Genomic DNA, 21,330 nt, shown 5'->3' with positions numbered 1-21,330 from the left:
GATCACACATGGAGGGAGCTTTGACCCTGACTTCTGTCTAACAGGGGGTAAGACTGGAACACATGAGTAAGATGGAGTCTGAGACTGAGTAAGAAACATTGCATGCCAGAGGTAATGCTTGTGGTTAGTGGGAAACATGAACAGGAGATGGACAGAAGCTCCTGATGAGTTTTGCTAACTTGCAATGCTAGTTTGAGGTGTGATAAATATAGAATCTTGTTGAAAAAAGAAAGCTACAAAAGCTATGAATAAAGAGGGTAGTAACAAACTGTTTCAAAAATCTACATAAACATCATTCTCCTCCAAGGAACAAGAGGGAGAGAACAGATAGCAACAGAGAACTAGGCAAAGGCAGAAGTCCTGCTGGGTCATATAGCATAGATCATTTTTGGCATGGGGCCACTGATCTTTCAGAGGACCAGTGTGCGTCTGCTGATTTTTATGGAGAGCGGAGGCTAATTGTACAAAGCAAGCTGCTTTGTTTTGACTCTGGCAGTCTTGTCAGTCTGCTGGCACCACTCTAGAGAGACAGATGGCCATTAGCTGGAGCGTGGAGGCCATCCCTTCCCCCAACTACAACTGGACCCTATGTCTTAGGGGTCACATGGAGCAGGGAGGGGATAAGTGGCTCAAATATGTGAACTAGACATACATCACATATAGCAACTACTCAATATATTGTCACTGTCCAAAAAAATAACAATAATTTGAACTCAGCAGCTGTCCTCTATATTGTGTGAAATTTTCATGATGAACGGACCAATAGAAATGCTCCAAATCTGTTTTGAATAAAATCTCTATATTAATTCATACTTAAAGTAAAGAATGGTTTTTCTCTCTCCTGTTAAATTATCATTTTGGAACATTTGTTTTCCTTTGGAAAGCAGTGATAAAGATATCTGATAACTGCAGTACAAATTTCACAATCGGAATAATAGAAAACCTAGAAGAGACAATAGTTTATCTATTAGAATCAAATGAAAAATTATATAAAATGGTTCATATCAAAACAAACTGATTTGTTAATTGTGAACAACAAACCATATCCCGCGTGCCACAGTGTGTTCTATGAAAGCTTCTCACGGTCACACCTGCCCTTTGTATTTGCACAGTTTTGCATAGTATCTACCATCTTAAAATGTATTTGTTTCCATGTGCTCTTCCACAGAATGTTGATAGTGCTAGAAGAACAAAAACATTTTCGGATGTCCACCACTCAACAGAAAAATGTGTGCAGTGTACAAACTTGACATTTCAATCAGGCAAGAGGTTAATGCTGCATCTTGCTGGCAAACAAGAAAGCATTGTTGTTTATGACCCAACACAATGTGTGTCCTACAAAATATGTTTGAATAGGCTGAATAAAAAGACGGCTGGACTCACATGTGTGGGCTGAGCTCATAGAAGTTCCTGTTGCGGTATTCCTCCACCTTGTCTGCTGTGAAGATGGGTAGGGACTTGTAGGGGTTCATGGAGATCACCACACTGCCAATGTATGTCTGCAAATCAAGGGAATGGGGAGTGTGAAAGAAATGATGGGAAAGCAAAAGGAAAAATATGCTTGTGAGATGGTATGTCTCACCACACCAAACAAATCCTCCAGCTACTTAGGTACAGAACTTCATACATAAAACTCATGCAGGCAGAGTGGATGCTACAGACAATGATTTCAGTTGTTTCTATGAGTAAATAACGGTTTCTCTTTCTTCACAGTAAGCACCAGAATAGGACTAAAAGCCAAACAATGTCTCAAAGTGATAATTTCATTTAATGCAACAGCTAAAGCAGTTGCTTGCCTTAGTAGTCAAAGTACTTGAATGCCTTTCAGTCATATGGAAATGTATTACAATAAGTATTCCAAGAACACTTTAAATGCTGTTTATATACAGTTTAAAGCTGTCCATTCCTCCAGTAAGCCATGTATCTCATGTGTGGAGGCCTTTACAGAAAACAGTTTAGCCTCCCCAAGATGTAAAGATACATACATGTAAAATAACAGTTATCAGCATCACAATTCCCATATTGGTGCATCCCTATAGAAAACTTTTAAATACTATTCACCAGCAAATGTGCAATGTAACTAATAGCCAACATTTTCCAGCTGGAAATTCTTGACGTATTGTTTAGGCATGCAGAGAATCAAAAAGACTCAGTACATGGGAACATAATAGAAAAATGTACGGAATTCCAGGGGGCTTCAGCAGGACAAGCAGACCCAAAATGAGCTGCAAGGGCTGCGGTGGCAGAGTGATGAGTAAGGTGGCAAACAGCAATTTTACAACTAGCAATAACCATGTGAAATAAAGTCATACAGGACTGATATGCCATTCAAACGACTTCAGAAGGGCTTAAGATCTACAGTAAATGTATTATTACTCTACCCACAGAGTTATTTGCCTGGCATCATTTAGATTTGTATCAAACTTTGGGCTCAAACATAAAAGAGGGCAGACAGCTTTACTATGTTAGAAGCCTGAGAACAATATCGGATCCTTGCAGGCCTCACCTACCTTCCATTATATTGGGTGTTGCATAAGCCTCTCAGCTAAAGAGCTAGGCCTCTCCCATAGCAACACAGCCCACAATCTATTGTTGAGTGGACATGGGTGGCATAATGAGGTCTTTACATGTAGAAATAAAAAACAAAATAGAAAGTGCTGGATTTAGAAACATAGACAGCACCCATTGTGTAGGTGCCACCTGATATGTGTAACATATCACATAACTGCATTTCTACCTGATCTTATTCCTATACAGAAGTGAAAGAAACAAATCTCTTTCTACTTCCCTTAATGACCAGTGTCATCTTTTCACTTCTCTGGGTGTTTTAGATAATGTTAACAATAGCATAAGCTGAGAGAACCCAGAACTGATTGTTATGTGCACTACAGAGAGACAGAGACTAGTACAAACATTCAAAGGAGTTCTAAATTTAGCTGGTGGTATATAACGTGGCATCATGCATTTGGTTACTCATTAAAACCACAAGACACTGCTATGAATGGGTGATGCCAGAAGAAACTGGTTTGTTCACGTTCAAGTAGTGACGAGGATACTAAACCATTTTAACAGCCATTTTAAACCACTGTCTTTATCTGCAGCTGAAATACGCGACCAAAGTCTAGGGTTCAAGATAAACTCAAGGACTGTGATGCATAATTCCACTTGTATGACTTACTAAAACCTATAATTTACTGGCATAGATAAAAGATCTATAACACTCTATAACAGCTGAAAGATTAGATAAGCTCTGAAATGTATTGTATTGGCCAGCCTGTTGAATAAAAAAATACCTTTCTCAATCTTTCCCTTCAGACAGTGAGATCAGATAAGCAAAGCTCAGGTAAAAGGATGGCAGTAAGTTCAAAGACATCTCGATATGGAGGTCAAACGTACAGGGCTTACAATTAAATCAAACAAAAGTTGTCTAATTACCAACAGGACTAGAGGGTGGCCAAACCAGCCCAGATTAAATGAGATTTACATCAGGTTACACACTGTAGTCAGTGGACATTTGAGTAAAGCAGAAGCTTTAGGGCTTAGCATCAAGTACAAGGCTGTAGACAGGCTGCATTAAAAGCTTTCTGCAGCTGGACAACATTGGTGGTGGTGGTGAGCCACTCCCTACTTTCATAATTACAGAGGAAATTTCTGATTATCTGTCCGTCATTGACTACGCAGAACACTTCATTTATGTTTTCAATCACTAGACTAAAAGCCCATGATTTCTTCCACACATTATACTGTAGCCTGGCTGAGCAAGTAAATATTACTATTCTCCAAATATGTAACACTGAGCTGGTTTAAAAAAAAAAAAAAAGAAATTAAGCGTTCAGGTTAAAAGTATCATTAAGCAGGCAGTTTCTTGCAAGTTGATTTGAGCAACTGGACTTGTGGCATCCTACATTCAGCAGTTAAATCATGACAATCTAATGTTTTGCTTGAGAACAGACCTAACAGGTTCTAACAGAGATATCTACTCAGAAAGACTCTAATTGACTTTGGTTGACACTAAAGATAAAGACTACAATTATTTGAGCTGACCACAATTATTTTCTACAGTTGTGGAAGGAAATTATAAAGATTTTTCAAAATTTCTCCATGATTCAATCGAAATGTAATCCGTGCCATGTAGTCATTCGTCAAACCAACTCGGATTTGAAACGATGTGAAATGGTTTCTTTACAGTGGTGGTGATAGGAACCACGGGTCGTGACGTCTACTGCACAAATGTAGCCATTCTATTTACTGTCCAAAATGACCACTAAACCTACACGCGTCTTATGAGTTTTATACATAATGCTGATAATGAAAAAAAAGGCACATCTGAAAAAGGAAAAAAAAAAACATGTATTTTTCTTGCATATACTGAGACACATCAGGAGTCCTACAAAACAAGTTTTAACTTCCCACTTGTTGCAACACATTTAGAGGACAGTGATGTTTATATATATATATATATATATATATATATATATATATATATATATATATATATATATATATATATATATATGATGTTATATGATGATATATATATAAATAAAAGTAATGTTTGTATATTTGAGCCAATTAAATGGCTAGTCACAATTATTTCTACTGCAATTAATCACCAAATAAAACATTATGATTGTGACACACAATTGTGAATAACAAGAGTGGAGATGAAGTAGCAGCAATGAAACCAGAGCAATTTTGGTTGTTAATGATAAAGGAGAAGCTGAAAAGAGGGCCTACAAGAATGTAAAGTCACAAGACTATCTCTAAAAGAAAGAGGACTGCGGGGTCATTCGTTCCTCCCTCTCCCACTGTACTCTGGAGGCTCTGCTTCCCTTAAAGCAGCTTCTGCATTCCAGTTCAATCTAATTTCATTGATCGGCTGGTCTGTGGTTTTTGTCCTTTGCCTCTGCTTTAAACACAGGACCTAAATGAATAGTACATGCTGAAAAAAACGACAGAACAATGAAAGAATACTAATTTATGTCCACTTCCTCTCTGCTCTCACATTTCACTCTACACTTTGTAGTGTAAACATACTTGTACACAGTGAATGGGACCAGAGCTAAACTTAGAGGCCCTAATGTGATGTGGTAGATGGAGGGGGGTTTGGAGTGAATGCAGAGGAACAAGTAGATATTTGTTCGCAAGACAAGACCTTAAGTCTAATTTACTCTTCATACATGAAAAATGCTGGTCCAAAGTCAGAAATTACAGAATTGATTATTTTGTATTCTTCTTTGTTTTTGACCATCAGTATTCTCTCACTACAGTACTCAGCATGCTTTAGTGAACACATCCGGAGCGCTGCTCAAAAAAAACAAACAACAATAATAATAATAATAATAATAATAATAATAATAATAAACACTGGATAAATGATATTACACATCTTGCATTTGATATTAAGGATAATCAACTTGTCTAACTTTTTGTAGAACTCACATAGATCTCATTGTGCTCGAAGCGCTTGTGTAGATTCTCGATGAAGGTTTCTTCTGACAGCGGCTCTAGAAGGACCATGTCGCCCACCCCTATCATGTTGTCAAGAAGTGACGTCTTCACCTCCATTTTGGACATTATTGCCCCCTGCAGAGAAGGAAAAAATATCAGATGTCTGACAGCAAGACCTGCTGTCTCAGATACTCAAGCCAATATCACTGAATTCAACTTTGTTCCACATAGTGCAATGCAATAATCCTAGAGGCAATGCCTACAGAGCTGTCCAGGTTCTAAACAAGGTCACAGTGCAAATAAACTCACAAAACATGTTTGCACAGCAATAGTTTTGGTCCACAGGGGCCATTTTATTGAACCAGTCTGTTTAGCTCGGCTCAGAACACTGGACTTCAGAATTTCCGCCAAGAGTTACCTAACGAAACAACACTGACCCTGCTCTTGGTCCCTGCCTACTCCCTGGACATTTATTGTTTAGGGTCTTGAAATGAATTAAAACTGTAATTTAGCAAAAAGGACTAACTCAGTAACTGGAATGCAGGTGTTAAGAAAATTTTTATCTACTCTTTATGAGAAAGTTTAGCAGTAAACTCTAACCATACACCTTACACTGTAACCCACAAAGGGTATAGTGAACAGTGGACAGGACACAAAGACACTGCTGGAGGTGGCAATTTTTCAACCTCTTTACTGGTCTCCTTTGGCCACAAATCCTGATTCTATGTACATGAGATAAAAGGAGGCCCTGCTCTATTCATTGCCTTGATACCCAGCTTTACCGAACTGCCAACTGCTTATGCACTAATAAAACAAAGGGGCCATGGTGAAGTGTCATCCTCATCACTTGTTGCTTGACTCCACCAATCTACAGCCTTCAAAGGAAAATTGATATAATATGATAAAACTTCATACTGTTTCTATGGTAGCAAAGCATTCTCTCTCTGAAATGGTAATGGTAACAGAATGCAATGAGGTGCAAATCAGATCACATATTTAACTGAAAATTGTAGAAAGACAAATTTAAAAATTACATCTCTCAATGTAAAATAGTAAAGAATTTGGGGATTTCATCATCTATGAAGTATCATTAAAAGATTCAGAAAATCCAGAAAAAAATCTCAGTATAAGACAGACAAGGCCAAAAACCAACACTGGCTGGCTGTGATCTTTAGGCCCTCAAGCGGCACGGAATTAAAAATAGACACAATTCTGCAATAGAAATCATTGCATGGACTCCAACACTTCAGAATAGCACTGTCTGTGAACACAGTTCATCACTGCATCCACAAATGAAAATTAAAACTCCACCATGGAAAGAAGAAACCATATCATATATAAACAGAGTTGAGAAATGCCACAGTTTTCGTAGGGTCTGAGCTCATTTAAGGTGGACTGGGGTGAAGTCGAAAAGTGTGCTCCAGTGAATCAAAATTTGAAAATCTTTTTGGAAATCATAGACAATGTGTCCTCCAGGCTACAGAACACTCAGCTGGTTATCAGCTAAAATTCAAAATCATTCATGATGGTGTGGGAGTGCATTAGTGCACATGGCATGGGTGACTTGCACATTTGTGAAGGCACAATTAATGCTGAACAACACGGCCAGGTTTTGGAGCAACATGTACTGCCACCCAGATGATGTCTTTCAGGGAAGGCCTTGATTATTTCAGCAAGATAATGCCAAACCACATTCTGCACATATCACAAAAGCACAGCTCCATACCAAGAGAGCTTGGGTGCTAAACTGGCCTGTCTGCAGTCCAGACCCATTATCCTTGGAAACATTTGCCACATTATGAAACAAAAAATACAACAATGGAGACCCCGAACTGTTGAGAAGCTGAAATCCTATATGAAGCAAGAATATGAAAACATACCAGACGTGATACAAGACAGTGGTAAACATGCCTTCGTCTCAACTTTTTTGGACTGTGTTGCTGCCATTAAATTCAAAATTCAAAATGAGCATAGATTTCTAAAAAAAAAACAAAAAACAAAAAAAAACAACAACAATAAAATTTCAATGTTTCAATGTTTTTAAAAGAGTCTTTAAATAAAGTTAATGTCACCAAAACTGTTAAAAAGTCAAAGTTGTGACGTGACAGTGAATACATTTAGGCAAAAGTCACTATGCAACAAGAACCCTATCACTTCCCAGTCTAGACGATAACACAGAGATAAATCACTAACCTACAGAAAAAAAAAAAGAACAGCATTGATGTGTCTTTGCTGGTAACTCCTTCTGTGCGTGCATCATGTCAAATCTGTCTAACATCACAACTCACGCGGACTTGGAGCGTGTCTGTGAATGTGGGGGATTACCAGATAGCATCAGCAGGGTGCCTGTTAAGAACGGGTCTATGGCTTAGCATTGGGGGGCTGGGTACTGTCATTGACACAACTGCCCCACACTCCAAACAGCTGCAGCTGCCAAGGTGCTGAGCCACCACAGACAACTTATCAGCATCCCAGATTACTCTTGCACAAATGTGCCTTATCTTAATCTGCCGCACACAATGACAACAGTTAAGCACAGGGTTAGCCAAAGGGCTCTCAATTTTACTAGCAAACTAGCAATACTGATGCACTATTAACAAGCTCCCAAACATTACATTTACCCTGAGACCTCTCACCCAATCAGGATCCGGACATACTGGAAATTATGTAAAAGTGGTAAAGGAAACTTGCATAATCAATACACTACCTTTCTCCATCCTAGCTCCCTTTCAACTATTGCTCCTTATACTGTTTGTCATTCATGAATCATTAACGTGTTCCATCTGACAGCCACTCTATGTGTTACGTTTAAACAAACTGTTAAAATGCTAATATCACTAATATCTGACTAATGCTTTGTGCCATGGCAATAACTGTAGCTTAGCAACCAGGTGAAGACAATCTAGAGTTCAGCTCGGAACTTAACGTAACCACAGAAGCAGCAACTTCTCATAATTAAAGACCAGTTTTATGAAGGGAACAGACGGCTCAGTGCCAAGAACTCTGAGGAACCCAATACTGTGCCAGACTGCTAGTTCATTATGCCAGAATTCTGAAAACATCAGTGGAATAGAAATGCAGTGTGACACTGTGATGTAGTGATATTCAGAGAAAAACCTTATTAATTACTAAGGCTGCATGGATATGGGGAACTTTAAGCTGATGCTGTCCCTTGATATTTTTCATGTGCACATCTGCAGATGCCGTTACAGATACAGATCATTTTACAGGAGAAGGCAAAAGCATTCTTTCATTTAATGTAAGTCAATGTAAAGAGATTTGATCCCAAGTAGTTCTAAAACATATCTGTTGCTGCTTTCATCATGAAAGTTTCACACAATGTAAAAAGCAGCTTTTGTACTGAAATGATCATTTTGTTGAAAATACTGTTATTATTATGTTACACCTAGTATCATGAATTGAACAGGACTGCTTGTCCAAACACATTTCATTCTACTGATTAATTAATTTCATTGTTTCGGGTCTTTGCTACTACACTTCATTTGCACAACATTTCCATAAAAAAAAGAATAAGCTTTTGACTATGACTGCTGGCAATTTTTGCATAATTATGGAGCTGGCAGTGATAAATTGGAAGTAGCCTCAGGTCATGCACGAACTAGATTAAATAGATTGTTGATAAATTAGACGAACACTTTCACAGAGAGACAGAAAGAGAAAGTAAAAAACAGAGAGAACTATTAAAGACAGAGGTAGACAGAAGACTGAGGGAAGACAGATTCCAAGGGAGAATGACTGAGAAGAAAGTCCTAATAGTATGTTTGCACTGGGTTTCATCATCACTGTCATTCTGGTTACAAGAAGCTGACGTTGCTTTGGTAGCCTAGTAGCCTAGATTCTGTGCTGACAGGCACCCAGTGAAGTAACCGTGTTAGAGAAAGTACTTAGACATATGCACTGGCTACCAAATCCATTAGAAGAAGAGTAGCCGAAATCTATGGATGAATTAGAGAGATTACCCTGCTTGGCCAGGAAAGTGGGCTAGTGGGAAACGGGCATCTTTAGAAAATAAAACTGCTGTTAAACTTGACACAATCCAAATATACATTGTGCTCCATAATGTGATTTTTTTTTCTTTGAAAACAGACTGCACAATGTTTGTTGTCTGCAGCACAGAGCATAAAGAATAGACAACGCTGCTACGAAGTAAAGAAACACAGACATATACTTGGTTCAAATGTAATTTATCATTTTTCACACCTTTCAAAAAACGTAATGATGCACAAAATTATAGGAATCATATCAAAATCATACTGAATGCAAATTCGACATCAAACTGATCTTTCAGATTGATATGATGCAATATGAGATATTTTGAAAGAGAAGAATGTTTAGGTGATGCTGGCTACTGTGGAAAAACATCTGCATTGCATTCATTTTACTGTATTCATAACCTTACAGAAGTAAATACTATAGTTCTCTGTAATGCCAATCCAGGTAGGTATATACCCAATTTGCATATTTCATAAATGTTTATGTACTGGCGTGTATCAGCAGATATGTACATGAAAACAGTCACACGGCTGATAACAGCATCGGCCCACAATTCACATCAACACATCCCTACAGAAAAGTATCCTAAATTTCCCCAAAACCTGCAAACCTTTCTGGTGCGCACTGCGAATATTAGCGCCAAGTCATGATCTTGGCTCCTAACCCTAACAGTAAGTTTTAAAACAACATGCACTGGTCATGCTTAAAGGGATTTACTGTACATGACTTGTCATACAGACTCCCTCAGGTCAAACATGACTTCTAATAATGGATATAGCTGTACTGCATTAAATAATGCAAACACTGTCAGCCCCCACACTCATGCAAGACAGTTACTGACATAAATCCGTCAGATTAGACCAGCTATTTTTAGCTACAAGTTTGCCCTAAAAACGAGCCTCCATGTGAAACTGGACTGAAGCTTGGATTGTGCACTGCTTTACCTTTCACATCTTAATTGGTTCTTATCCAAAACTCTGCAGCTGCCCGTAATTTCCTAAGAGCAACACGAATAATATATAATTTAGAATTCCTGGAACTGGGCCATGTGTGATTTTCCACTTATGGGCTAGGTGAAGGAAAAGTTCCCCTTTCTCACCCTTGAGCAATTTTTCAACAGTAGGACTTAGAAATCAAACAGTGCACAACCGGCAGGAGCTGGGTTTAAGTATGGTATGGAAAGGCTAAAGAAAATAGGAAGGAAAAAAGAATATAGGATGTTTTCACCTACACACATTGTGCAAAATATTTTTATGGTTTTAAACTCCTGTACATTAATGTTACAGTATATTATCTTATCTGAGCTGCCATTTGCCCTACACCGATACATGGGAAAACTGCTTGCTTTGCAGTGGGTGCTGCAGATGAAGCACATAAATGATACTGTTGCAAATAATGGGGTTTAATTGAGTGCAAACCCCAGAATGAAGTGCCAGCCAGACTGTATCCTAGCTTGCTGGCAACTGTGGTGATTACAAGTGGCTCCAAATGGTGCACTGGAGCAAGAGCTTTAGAAGGGCACAGCAGCTATTGTGGCCATTTGCGAGGACTGGCAAGTTTGCTCAGTGACCTGAAACACTGCTATGTTAGCACGTCCCACTGCCAGGGTAAACTCTCAAAGACTGACTTTTCCACTGTCCCACGGGTGCCTGACTCGGCAGACTCATACGCATCTCAATCAAATCTCCTGGCCCCTTTTTAAACGCTTACCACCAATCTGTCTCAAGCGAAGGGAAAAAAAGTGAAGATCTGGAGTATTTTGTCATAGACTATGTCCAAGTATGCTACCATCATGAGTCACTCTCACACGATTTCCACACCACCTCATTTTCATGCAATGGAAAACCAAATTTTGAGTCACAGCTAGGGAAAATCATTGGCTATGGCAATCACTGTATAGATCCATGTATAGACAAAATTACATCATTCAAATTGCACATGGCTGTAAATAAGCATGGTTTTAAATATTACTGTCAATCTATAAATACTTCTAAGAGGCCCGAACTCCATGAAACTGTAAAAGCATCCCACTCTGGTTATGCAAGTTAAATTTGGTCATTTTCCTGCTCTACAAACAGCACTGACAAACTGACACAGATGTGTTTGAGCAGAGAAATCACCAAACTAGTAGATTCTGGACCTCCAGGACCACTGCTAGGCATCCCTGGATTAAAAGAAAATTCGAACCATTGTTCAAAATTTTGGTAGAATTCAGTGGTTGAGATGTAAAGAAAATCAGTCAGAGTGGTTTGATGTGAAATACTCCATTCTAGATAAATGGATCCATTTCTTTACAGTGGTGGTGATAGCAACCAGGGGTCACGATGCCTACAACACAAATACAAACGTTTTATTTACTAACCAAAACCACCAGTGGAGCTACATACATCCTCTTGGATTTCTTTTTATATGTGTAAATGTTGATAATGGTAATCGTGGTAATTCTGAATGAACTTTGCTTTGGGGTCTACTTTGCCATACAACATCCTGCATATGCCATGAATTGATTATAAAATATAGATTTTAGGTCAACATCTTTTTGTAAAACGATCATCAAACAAACAATGTCTCAGACAACAGGCAACATATTTGTGTAAATGTTGATAATGGTAATCGTGGTAATTCTGAATGAACTTTGCTTTGGGGTCTACTTTGCCATACAACATCCTGCATATGCCATGAATTGATTATAAAATATAGATTTTAGGTCAACATCTTTTTGTAAAACGATCATCAAACAAACAATGTCTCAGACAACAGGCAACATATTTGTAACCATTTCATGTAATAATGTTGTTGCTTATATACAAAGTAGCTTACATAGGCTTCAAACTCTTTAGACATTGTTTACCACCACTGTAAACAATCCTGAAGTTTCTCTAGAACGAAGCATTTCACATCAAACCACACTAAATAAATCTGTTTGTCATTTTATTTTGAGAAATCTGTGGAATTCCCCTATAAAACTACTTTACTGACATCTTTGATGTCTAGAAATCTTCCCTTTCACCTTTCACGTTTGTTGGCGCGGACTGAAGATTTCAAATCTTCTCTTGCATCAGTATTGCTCTTGAACTCACTGCCAAAGCAATGAGATCAGATGACTTACTGAAAGACCTCACTTACTGAAAGAACTCACTGAATTCAGAAATTGTGCATATATGTTACAAGGCAAAAAGTGCACATGAACATGTAAGATTTAAAAAGTTCATCCACTTTAGTCTCCATTGTTCACCAGATGCTCATTTGGATAGAGATATTTAAAGGTGAAAAGCTGAGTGTCCTCATTTGGATCACTCCCCCTGCTTGGCAGTGGGCCCATGTTTACAGCGACTGCCAATTACTGATGAATTTCACCCCCTTTAGGGCTAATTCACCCTGTCCACCAACTGCCAACTCCTGAGGGTCTCTGGAAAACCAGACTAAGCATGGCAAGCCACTTACAACCTATCGGAACAGTGCCAGCAGCTTCACTACAAATCAATCTCCATTAAAACTAGTGGCGCGTGCTGATGCATGGATTTGTTTTGCCCCGTATAGTTGGGCTATATTCGCAATTCACAGAGGTGGGCCTTCTCCCTAATGAACATCCACCTAATTCTCAAGATGAAGAAAAAAAATGGGAAACTACATAGTAAACTCCACCATTGATGCACTTGTGCTTTGGTAGGTGTTGCTGAAACTCAACCTTACCACCTTCCCAACCTTTAGAACATGTCTTTAAATAAGCATTACATCACTGCAAACAACACAATGTTCTCTTATCAGCTGTGATCTACAATGCACCTTTCCTGAGAAGCACACTACTGTAGGTGCTGAGTGGGTGGACTAATGCTTGTATCCTGAGTGAGGATAGTGCTGTGCAACGTGACCAACACAAAAGGACATTCTACTGAGGCAGATTACATGCAGTATAGGTCCTGTCTTTCAAAAGCACACCAGAGTGTAAAAAGAGTTTATCTATTACATGCATGCATTTCTCTCGTGAACGCTGTCTCTTAGTGTTACCCAACAACAGCCAAAAGGTCAACCGTGGACCACAGAAAGACGACAGAAAAAGAAATGAATTAATACTCATATCCACTAATTATGAGTGTATTCTTACAAGAAATAACACTGTTATGAGTAACCAGGAGTCTCCTAAATGGATCTGCTGTTGAGAGCATAAGCAGAGGATTGTGTACACAAAAATATGAGTCAGGAGATCTGCCCTAGAAGTTCAGGATTAAAAAAATCAGGGCTGAAAAAGAGAAGAGGAGTTGTGTGGCTATGTCAGCTCACCAGCACTACTGAAACAGTGAAAAATGTACATTTTATGGCAGCTGCTTTTTTTGCCAAGTGATGAGAAAACACTTCCACGAAACTAAATGAACAGGATAACCCCAAAACAACAAGAGAAGAGAATCCACAAAACACTGAAATAAAGGCCTGTGCAGTAATTAGATCTGCATGCTCTGAACGAAGGAGTCCACAAATGAACTTTAATGCTGCATCTTTGACGCCTACCAAAATAAGCTGCCCCTCTTGGTAATGGATCATTTTATGGTCATAAATAAAAGCTGGTGACCAGAAAAGCATCCAGCTTTAACTTTTGACCAAGTTGTCTCCTCCTACTGCTTGAGAAGAAAAGGAGCTGGCTGGCTGGAGAGGCCCTTTGTCTCGGTCTCTGCCACCTCTGGCATTCCTCACTCAGCAGCCTCACCAACCAACACCACAATGACTGCAGAAATGTCCACAAAACGTGGTAAATGTGACGCATATTTTACCAAAAGCGTCTGGAATCAAAGTTTTCGTTTCCTGAAACCTATTTGAGGGGGTCAAAAACGAAGCGCGCGACCGCGCTGCTGTTTTTTCAGAGAATGAATGACCTCCTGTATTTTAAACCGATGGTTTCATTCACTTCTTACTGTTTCTCCCTGCGGCTGCAAGACAAAGTACCACGCACACTTCAACAAACTTCACATTCTGCACCCGGGACGGCGCTGACCGAGCAAAAGTGGAACAAAAAGTTTGAATGAAAATGCAACTTGCCTCGTGTTCACAACGAAAAATTCTTTTTAGTCCACTCTTGGAGGGGAATGCAACATCCAGTTGAGTTTAGAAATCAAAAAGCGGCTCTTCGGTCCCTTCCCGACTTTTCACTCTTTTCAGCCTGTCCCCTTCAGAGTGACGGGACTCTCTCTCTCTCTCTCTCTCTCTCTCTCTCTCTCGACCGGCTCTCAGTGAGGCTCAGCTCTGCGGTCAGTCGGGACGGGACTGCGGGTCCACAGGCTTTGGGAGTGGCTCTAGATCCGAGAGGGGGCCATCCCACAGTGCTAATCACCTTCACGAGTAAAAAACGCCCATCTTCCACAAACTCACAGCCTACAAAACTGTCAGCTGTCGCCACGAACGATGGTAATGATTCCGCCTACAGCGCCGCCCTCACGTGTTGGCCTGGTGAAATTACAGCTACAAGTAAATTGAGCAACACGATATTTTCCACGACTGGCGACCTGTCCAGGGTGTATCCTGCCTTTCGCCCGAAGACTGCTGGGATAGGCTCCAGCTCCCCCCGCGACCCTGACGGAGAAGCGGCTTAGAAAATGGATGGATGGATGGATATTTTCCACGGGTTTGGTACAATTTCTTTTGCGAATTCGGCGCAACTGTCTTCTCCATTTTTTATCGAAGCTAACAAAATGAAGTCTTTTAGCTAAAATCATCTCACAATTTCAAGCTACTTTCGTTCATAGCGTTTAACTTTGGGGTTCTCTTTCTAAAAAAAAAAGGGGTTATTTGTTTTTTTTCTAATTTTGGTATTTTATATTCGGACTTACATAAGCAGAGAGATGAGCATTTGTTTAAGCCGAGAGCACAATTGTCCTCACCGAATCAAATACTTTAATGTCCAGGCTAATTAATTAAGAAAAAAAGAAAAACAAAGTTTCTTATCAAGGCTTACTTGTTAATTATTATTATGTTTATTATAAGCATTTCTGAAGATCTGTCTCCCACAATCTACCTTTGATCATTTATAAACTAAGCAGTAAACCTGCCTGCTTGCCTATAACATGTTGCTTCTTGTCTAAAATATTACAGACGTTACAGACTCTTCCATGTGACGTCCGTGGCCCATTTATTTCAGGTCAGGATAGCAGAGCTTCTCTTGTGAGGCAGAGCTTTTATTTTGAAGCAGAAGTAGTTTTATTTTGAAGTATTTGATTGGTTAGAGCTGCTGCTGTGTCCGCCTTCACGCAGGGGGCGCCAGTGACCAAACGTGTTTCCATTTCTTCTACTGTAAGCACCGCTTGGACACAGTTTTCAACTGTACGTTTACTATAAAAATGTCAGCGCTGTCGGAGAAAGAGCTGAATGGCTGCAGAACGCTGTTGGCGCTGCTGTCAGCGGGAGACTTGTTAGCGCTGAGTGACACCGTAACGAACCGGCTGGTCTGTGTAGAGAGCCCGAGAGGTGAGGCTGATAAACTTTGATCGGCTAGCTGTACAGACTAGCTAACCTTAGTCTGCTAAGCAACTCTGCAGATGGTTGAAAGCGTTTAAAATGACCAAATGTGAGGGACACGCTTTATAGACAGGTTTGCTAACCGTTGTGACTGTCCTGTGTGAACAGAAGCTATAGAAGCTATCGTAGCCTACTCTCAGAGCGCAGAGGAGCTGCTGAAGAGAAGAAGAGTCCACCGTGAAGTTATCTTTAAGTACCTCGCCAAAGAAGGTGTTGTGGTTCCTCCAAACAGCGAGAAGCATCAGCTGGTGAAAAGGACTCTTGAATTATGGTCGTCTGGCAACGTAGGTATAAAAACATGTCATAAATTAAGAACATATCTAACTACTCGAGCAATCAGTATGTGTTGTTTTGCCCCGTAGGTCGTCCCCTTGCCGAACGCACTGAGCGACATCAGTGCAAGTCGACCAGATGGTTTGGCAGACCTAACAGCTTTGGGTAGGGAGTTTTGCCAGTGGTTTTTCCACCTTTTGAACTCTCTGAATTCTGCGCCAGGTCAGCCAGTTCAGGAATGGGGACCTCAGCACTTCTGGGGGGATGTGAGACTACTCCTTCTTTCTCACACTGGAGAGCAACAGCGGGACGAGTACCATGGAGCAGAACTGGTCAGCCGGCGCCTTTCTGCTCTAGTGTGGGAAGAAAAGTTAACTTTCTGCCCTAACCTAGAACACTCAGGTTTGAAGTGCCTTTCTACACCTCATGGATTGGTGTTGGTAGCAGTTGCCGGAACCATCCATCGGGAAAATGTATGCCTTGGAATTTTTGAGGAAGTGTTTGGTTTGATTCGTGATCCACTAGATGGAAACCGTTGGAAGGTAAAGTTGGTGCATCTAAAAATAAAGGGACAGATTGGTAGGGAACAGCTGCCGGTGGTCACCTACGACTCAAATGACCTTCTTCAACTTTTCACCAAATAGTTCTGTGACAGCAGATATTTTACTGGGACAGTTAACGTGCACTTTAAGCATTGCATGATATGCATATTATTTTAAGATGGACGATCTTTTTTCATTTTTTTTCCTTCACTGTTATGTACAGTGTTGCCTGTTGAGAACTCTGTTTATGGAGACATTTTGACAGGCTTATCTTATTAAACCAGACGTCATTAAGATGATGTCAGATGATGTTCCAGTCACTGGAATATATGCTCATTCTCAGGAGTGGCGCTCATTCTACCAGTGAATGATCATGTTTACGCTGTGATCCATTTGGGAAACTGGCCTAGCTTTGTGTGCTTTTTTTAAAAATTCATTTCTATGAAAACTAAGATTTGTTTTAAATTTCACTTGTCAGTTGCTTTTGGCATTCACAGTATATGCAGTCTCATGCATTCATTGTTTTGGCTTCTGTTTATTTGAAGACATATTAAATCAATCTGTCATACTCCTAATGCTTCATGTGCTCTAAATCGGACTGATATTGAACATTTCAATTTGTCTAGCAAGAAGTACAGTTTTTCCATGTTTAACCAGTTTTTAATTTACTGCACATTTGCATAGCTTATTAGTCAAACACCCCGCGACCCTGACGGAGAAGCAGCTTGGAGAATTGATGGATTTGTCAAAAGTTTTGATAGTTATTTGTGTATTGGTTCAGAATCAGTGAGCTTCTTAAGATGTTTTTAAAAACCTGCATTCCAGAAAATATAGACTTGATATATTATGGGAATTCTTTATTCTTGTGACTTTGCTTGTCCTTAAAACGCTGAATGGAATGTGGAAAATCTAATACAATCTATATTTATCTAATCTATATCTGTAATATTACATGCTGATTACCTGGAGAATGCCTTTTCTGCTGTTCACACAACTTAATCAGTAGTGAGCTGTGCATTTTAAGTACCCCCAGAGGAAAAAATGAAGAGGGTTTAAATCTGGACATCAGGATGGTCACAGTTGGTCCATGCCAGTGCCCAGGAAACTGTACTTTCAGATATACAGGGGAAGCAGTACTTTAATGGAGTTTGTGTACCATCCTGTTGGAAAGAGTGTGGTAGCAACAATCCCATTTGAAAGCTACTGGTCTGCTGCCACTGAGTCACTTACATAATGAATTTTACCAGTGTTTGGACTGAAGGAGTAGAAAGGGGCCAGTTCTTTAATTTAAGATCTTGTTATGAATTACAGTGATGAATGAATCAATAATGTTGATGAAGCTTAATAGTTCACTGACTTGCCAGCAGAGCTCGCACCCATCGTAGGCTGCGAGTTGAACTGGAGCCAGAGCTCCTTTCAGCCCAGTCGGTTTACTCCAATATACGCCCACAGCCTCAAGATCACAGCACTGCTTTGATGTCGAGTGAATTATATTAGGCCCTACTTAAAACAGCACTGATTTTTCATTTATCTTTTGTTTTGTTTTGGTTTTTTTTTGCACATTAACATTTGATGGCAAAGACAGTTTCACTTTGATTCTGCTGATGTAAGAGCTTAATTTGTTACACTTTTAATTTTTCTCAACAACAAAGATGTAAATAACTGTAATTAATGATTACAACAGTAGAGTAAAACAGAGAATTACCCTTGAAAATTATTGTCCTTTTTGAGGAGGCTTAGGGATCTGGAGGTCTTGGATGGAATCATATACATTCCTCCATTTTTAAATCATTCACTGTTTTGCTTTGATAAGTCTGGCTATGGGGGATATATGAAGTTGTAAGTGCTTTTTTGGTGGCTGTAAAACCATTAGCACCTTTTTCCTCTGACCCCTGTCTCCCCTCATCGTCTGCTTACCATATTGGTGCATTTTGTGGTTCTACAATTCCAGACTGTAGTCAATATGTTTGTATGTTTTGTTAGTCCTTCTTCGTCCTGTTCATCAGTGGTAAGTAACACTGCAGGACCAGTGAAGAGCAGGTATTATTTGGGTGGAGGATAGTTGACAGCACAGCACTAATGTGGTGGTGATATGTTAGTGTGTGTTGTGCTGGTGCGAGTGGATCAGACACAGCACTGTTGCTGGATTTTTAAATGCTGTATAATCCACTCTGTTAGACATACCCACCTCCTAACTTTCATACTGTCCTAAATGTATTCAGTAACATATTCCATTATAATGTGTAAAAAAAATTACATTCAAAATGCATTTAGAATACATATTGATAAGGCACATGGGAAAACATTTTGTTCCTTTTTTTGTTTGTTTTATTCACAGTGATACCCTGCTGTTATTGGTTGGCAGTTTTCTTTCTGTGATTCTGGCCATATGTTTCGCTTCTCATTTACAACCCCATTTCCACAATAGCTGGGATGCTATATTTACATACAAAATGTAAATAAAAACAAAATTCAATGATGTAATCATTTAAATCCCATATTTAATAGAAAATAGTATATAAACAACAAATTAAATGTTAAAACTGAGAAATATTATTGTTTGTTGAAAAATATATGCCCATTTTAAATTTGATGCCAATAACATGTTTCAAAAAAGTTGGGACGGGGGCTTGTTACCACTTTGTTTCATCACCTCTTCTTTTAACAACAGTTTAAGTGTTTGGGAACTGAGGAGACTGACTGTTGTGGTTTCGAAAGTGAAATGTTTTCCCATTCTTGTTTGATATAGAATTTCAGCTGCTCGGCAGTTTGGTGTCTCCCTTGTTGTATTTTTCATTTTATAATGTGCCAAATGCTTTCAGTAGGTGACCCATCTGGACCCCAGGCAGGTCAGTTTAATGCCCGGACTCTTTTAAGACAGGGCCAAGCTGTTGTGAGACATGCAGAATGTGGTTTGGTATTATCTTGCTGAAATAAGCAACGCCTTCCCTGAAAAATACGTCTGGATGGCAGCATATATTGCCAAAACATTGTATATATCATTCAGCATTAATGGTGCCTTCACAGATGTGTACATCATCCATGCCATGTGCACTAATGTACCCCTATACCATCATAAGTACAGGCATTTGAACTGTGCACTGATAACAAGCTGAGTGGTGTTATCAGTGCACAGAGAAGGTGGCAGCATTCCTAGATCCTGTTTGTATATGCATCATCTATATATTTATGAGTTTTAATTCATATTTGTGGGTGCAGTGCTGAACTGTTTTCATAGACAGTGTTTTTCAGAAGTTTTTCTGAGCCCATGGAGTGATTGCCACTACAGAACCATGTTTATTTTTAATGCAGTGCTGCCTGAGGGTCCAAAGATCACAGCCAGCAAAAACTGTTTTTTGGCCTTGTGCCTTACATTCAGAGATTTTTCATTTTTTTAAGTAATACTGAGATAATTAACTGGTACATCACATTGACTTATCAGACCACTCAGGACTTCAGTGTTTGTAAAGGAACTGTTGATGGACGCCCTCTGCAGTTTGTCCGATAAGCATGTTTGCAACATGCTATCCACTGATTTTAAACAAGTTAATAAAGTTTTGAAGAACATATGGTTTTTAAATTCAGCAAGTAAGTATTCTAAAAGTATTATCTACTTTAAAAATTAGCTGTATTGTGAATACAGGCTTAGAAAATGTAACTTGTGTAAACACATGCGCATACAGATACTTATTTTCTGTATTTTTTTAATGTATTCTGAACACTTGTATTCCACTACATCCCAAGTTTGTCTACGTCCATATACATTGTAGATGTAAAGGTGGTGATAATAGCTCATCTGTTGCTACATAGTTTGTGTAAGTCATCGTCTAGTCCTTCTCTGGTGGTCTGTTTCTGACTACAGGATGTCATTGACTGGATGTTTTTTGATTGGCAGACTAATCTCTGTCTAGCACTGACAGAGAGTTGTTTAAAAATTTCAGCCACAGTTACTAATATACGACTATCACCATCTCAGTGCAGAGGATGATCCATCCCCCAAAGCCTCATTTAGGGCTTTATAATTAAATGTGGACATTGAAGCAGGAAACAATCATTTTTGAGTAACTCTGTCCAATACATACAGCATTACAGCAGTGGTTGGTATAGTGTAGTGGGTAACACCTCTGCCTTCTACACCACCTGGGTAAGTATCCTACACCAGAGTCCATGGGCAAGATTCCTAACATTACCTTTGTACCTTTGCCTACCTGTGTAAAATGATTAAATCGTAAGTCTCTCTGGATAAGAGTGTCTGCCTAATGCTGCAATGTAAGTGTACCTTAAAGTGGGGATTCTCAGTCTTGTCCTACAAGATGACATAGAGCAAGAGTGTGGATGATCTTGGGGGCTCGGAAGACAAGGTTGGGAACCACTGACATAGTGTGTTTTTTTTTCTTCCAAACCAGTGACAAATGTATGTGTTAAGTGGCTATTTTTTCTAAAGCTATGTAGAAGCATTACTAAAGCACTGGCTGCACTTCTGGAAGCTCCATTGTAACACAAACAGCAGTCTGATTTAATTGCACTCAAATGTGAGTACACAGGG

General features: G+C 39.4%; 2 protein-coding genes across 8 annotated transcripts in view; one reads left to right on the top strand and one right to left on the bottom strand.

Moving 5' to 3' along the window:
* Positions 1–14,764, bottom strand: part of myo1b (myosin IB) — a 72,583-nt gene extending 57,819 nt beyond the window's left edge. For all 6 annotated transcript variants that reach the window (XM_017710808.2, XM_017710810.2, XM_017710812.2 and 3 more), the window contains exons 1-3: positions 14,497–14,764; positions 5,443–5,586; positions 1,384–1,499 (exon numbers count right to left, since the gene is read on the bottom strand). In XM_017710808.2, the coding sequence (XP_017566297.1) occupies positions 1,384–1,499; positions 5,443–5,577 (251 nt within the window). In that variant the 5' untranslated portion in view covers positions 5,578–5,586; positions 14,497–14,764. The remainder of the gene's footprint in view (positions 1–1,383; positions 1,500–5,442; positions 5,587–14,496) is intronic.
* A 123-nt stretch (positions 14,765–14,887) lies between these two features.
* On the top strand, positions 14,888–17,631 carry c6h3orf38 (chromosome 6 C3orf38 homolog). Of its 2 annotated transcripts, none has more exons than XM_037539076.1 (3): positions 14,888–15,084; positions 16,078–16,253; positions 16,332–17,631. In XM_037539076.1, exons 1-3 carry the CDS (start codon positions 15,051–15,053, stop codon positions 16,884–16,886), a joined length of 765 nt encoding a protein of 254 aa, XP_037394973.1. In that variant the 5' UTR covers positions 14,888–15,050; the 3' UTR covers positions 16,887–17,631. The 2 variants fall into 2 exon arrangements, with proteins under 2 accessions (XP_037394973.1, XP_017566303.1); XM_017710814.2 differs by lacking the exon at positions 14,888–15,084 and adding an exon at positions 15,091–15,918.
* Positions 17,632–21,330: the final 3,699 nt, after the last annotated feature.

This window comes from Pygocentrus nattereri, chromosome 6, assembly GCF_015220715.1.
Source record: "Pygocentrus nattereri isolate fPygNat1 chromosome 6, fPygNat1.pri, whole genome shotgun sequence".
NCBI lineage: Eukaryota > Metazoa > Chordata > Actinopteri > Characiformes > Serrasalmidae > Pygocentrus > Pygocentrus nattereri.
The sequence above is the reverse complement of the archived record's forward strand: the minus strand, read 5'-3'. Positions and strand labels throughout refer to the sequence as shown.

Coding starts and splice junctions, on each gene's coding strand:
- c6h3orf38 (XM_017710814.2), top strand. CDS start 15,792: ATGTCAGCGCTGTCGGAGAAAGAGCTGAATGGCTGCAGAACGCTGTTG. Junction 15,919..16,077: donor CTGTGTAGAGAGCCCGAGAG/GTGAGGCTGATA, acceptor CTGTGTGAACAG/AAGCTATAGAAGCTATCGTA. Junction 16,254..16,331: donor AATTATGGTCGTCTGGCAAC/GTAGGTATAAAA, acceptor TTTGCCCCGTAG/GTCGTCCCCTTGCCGAACGC.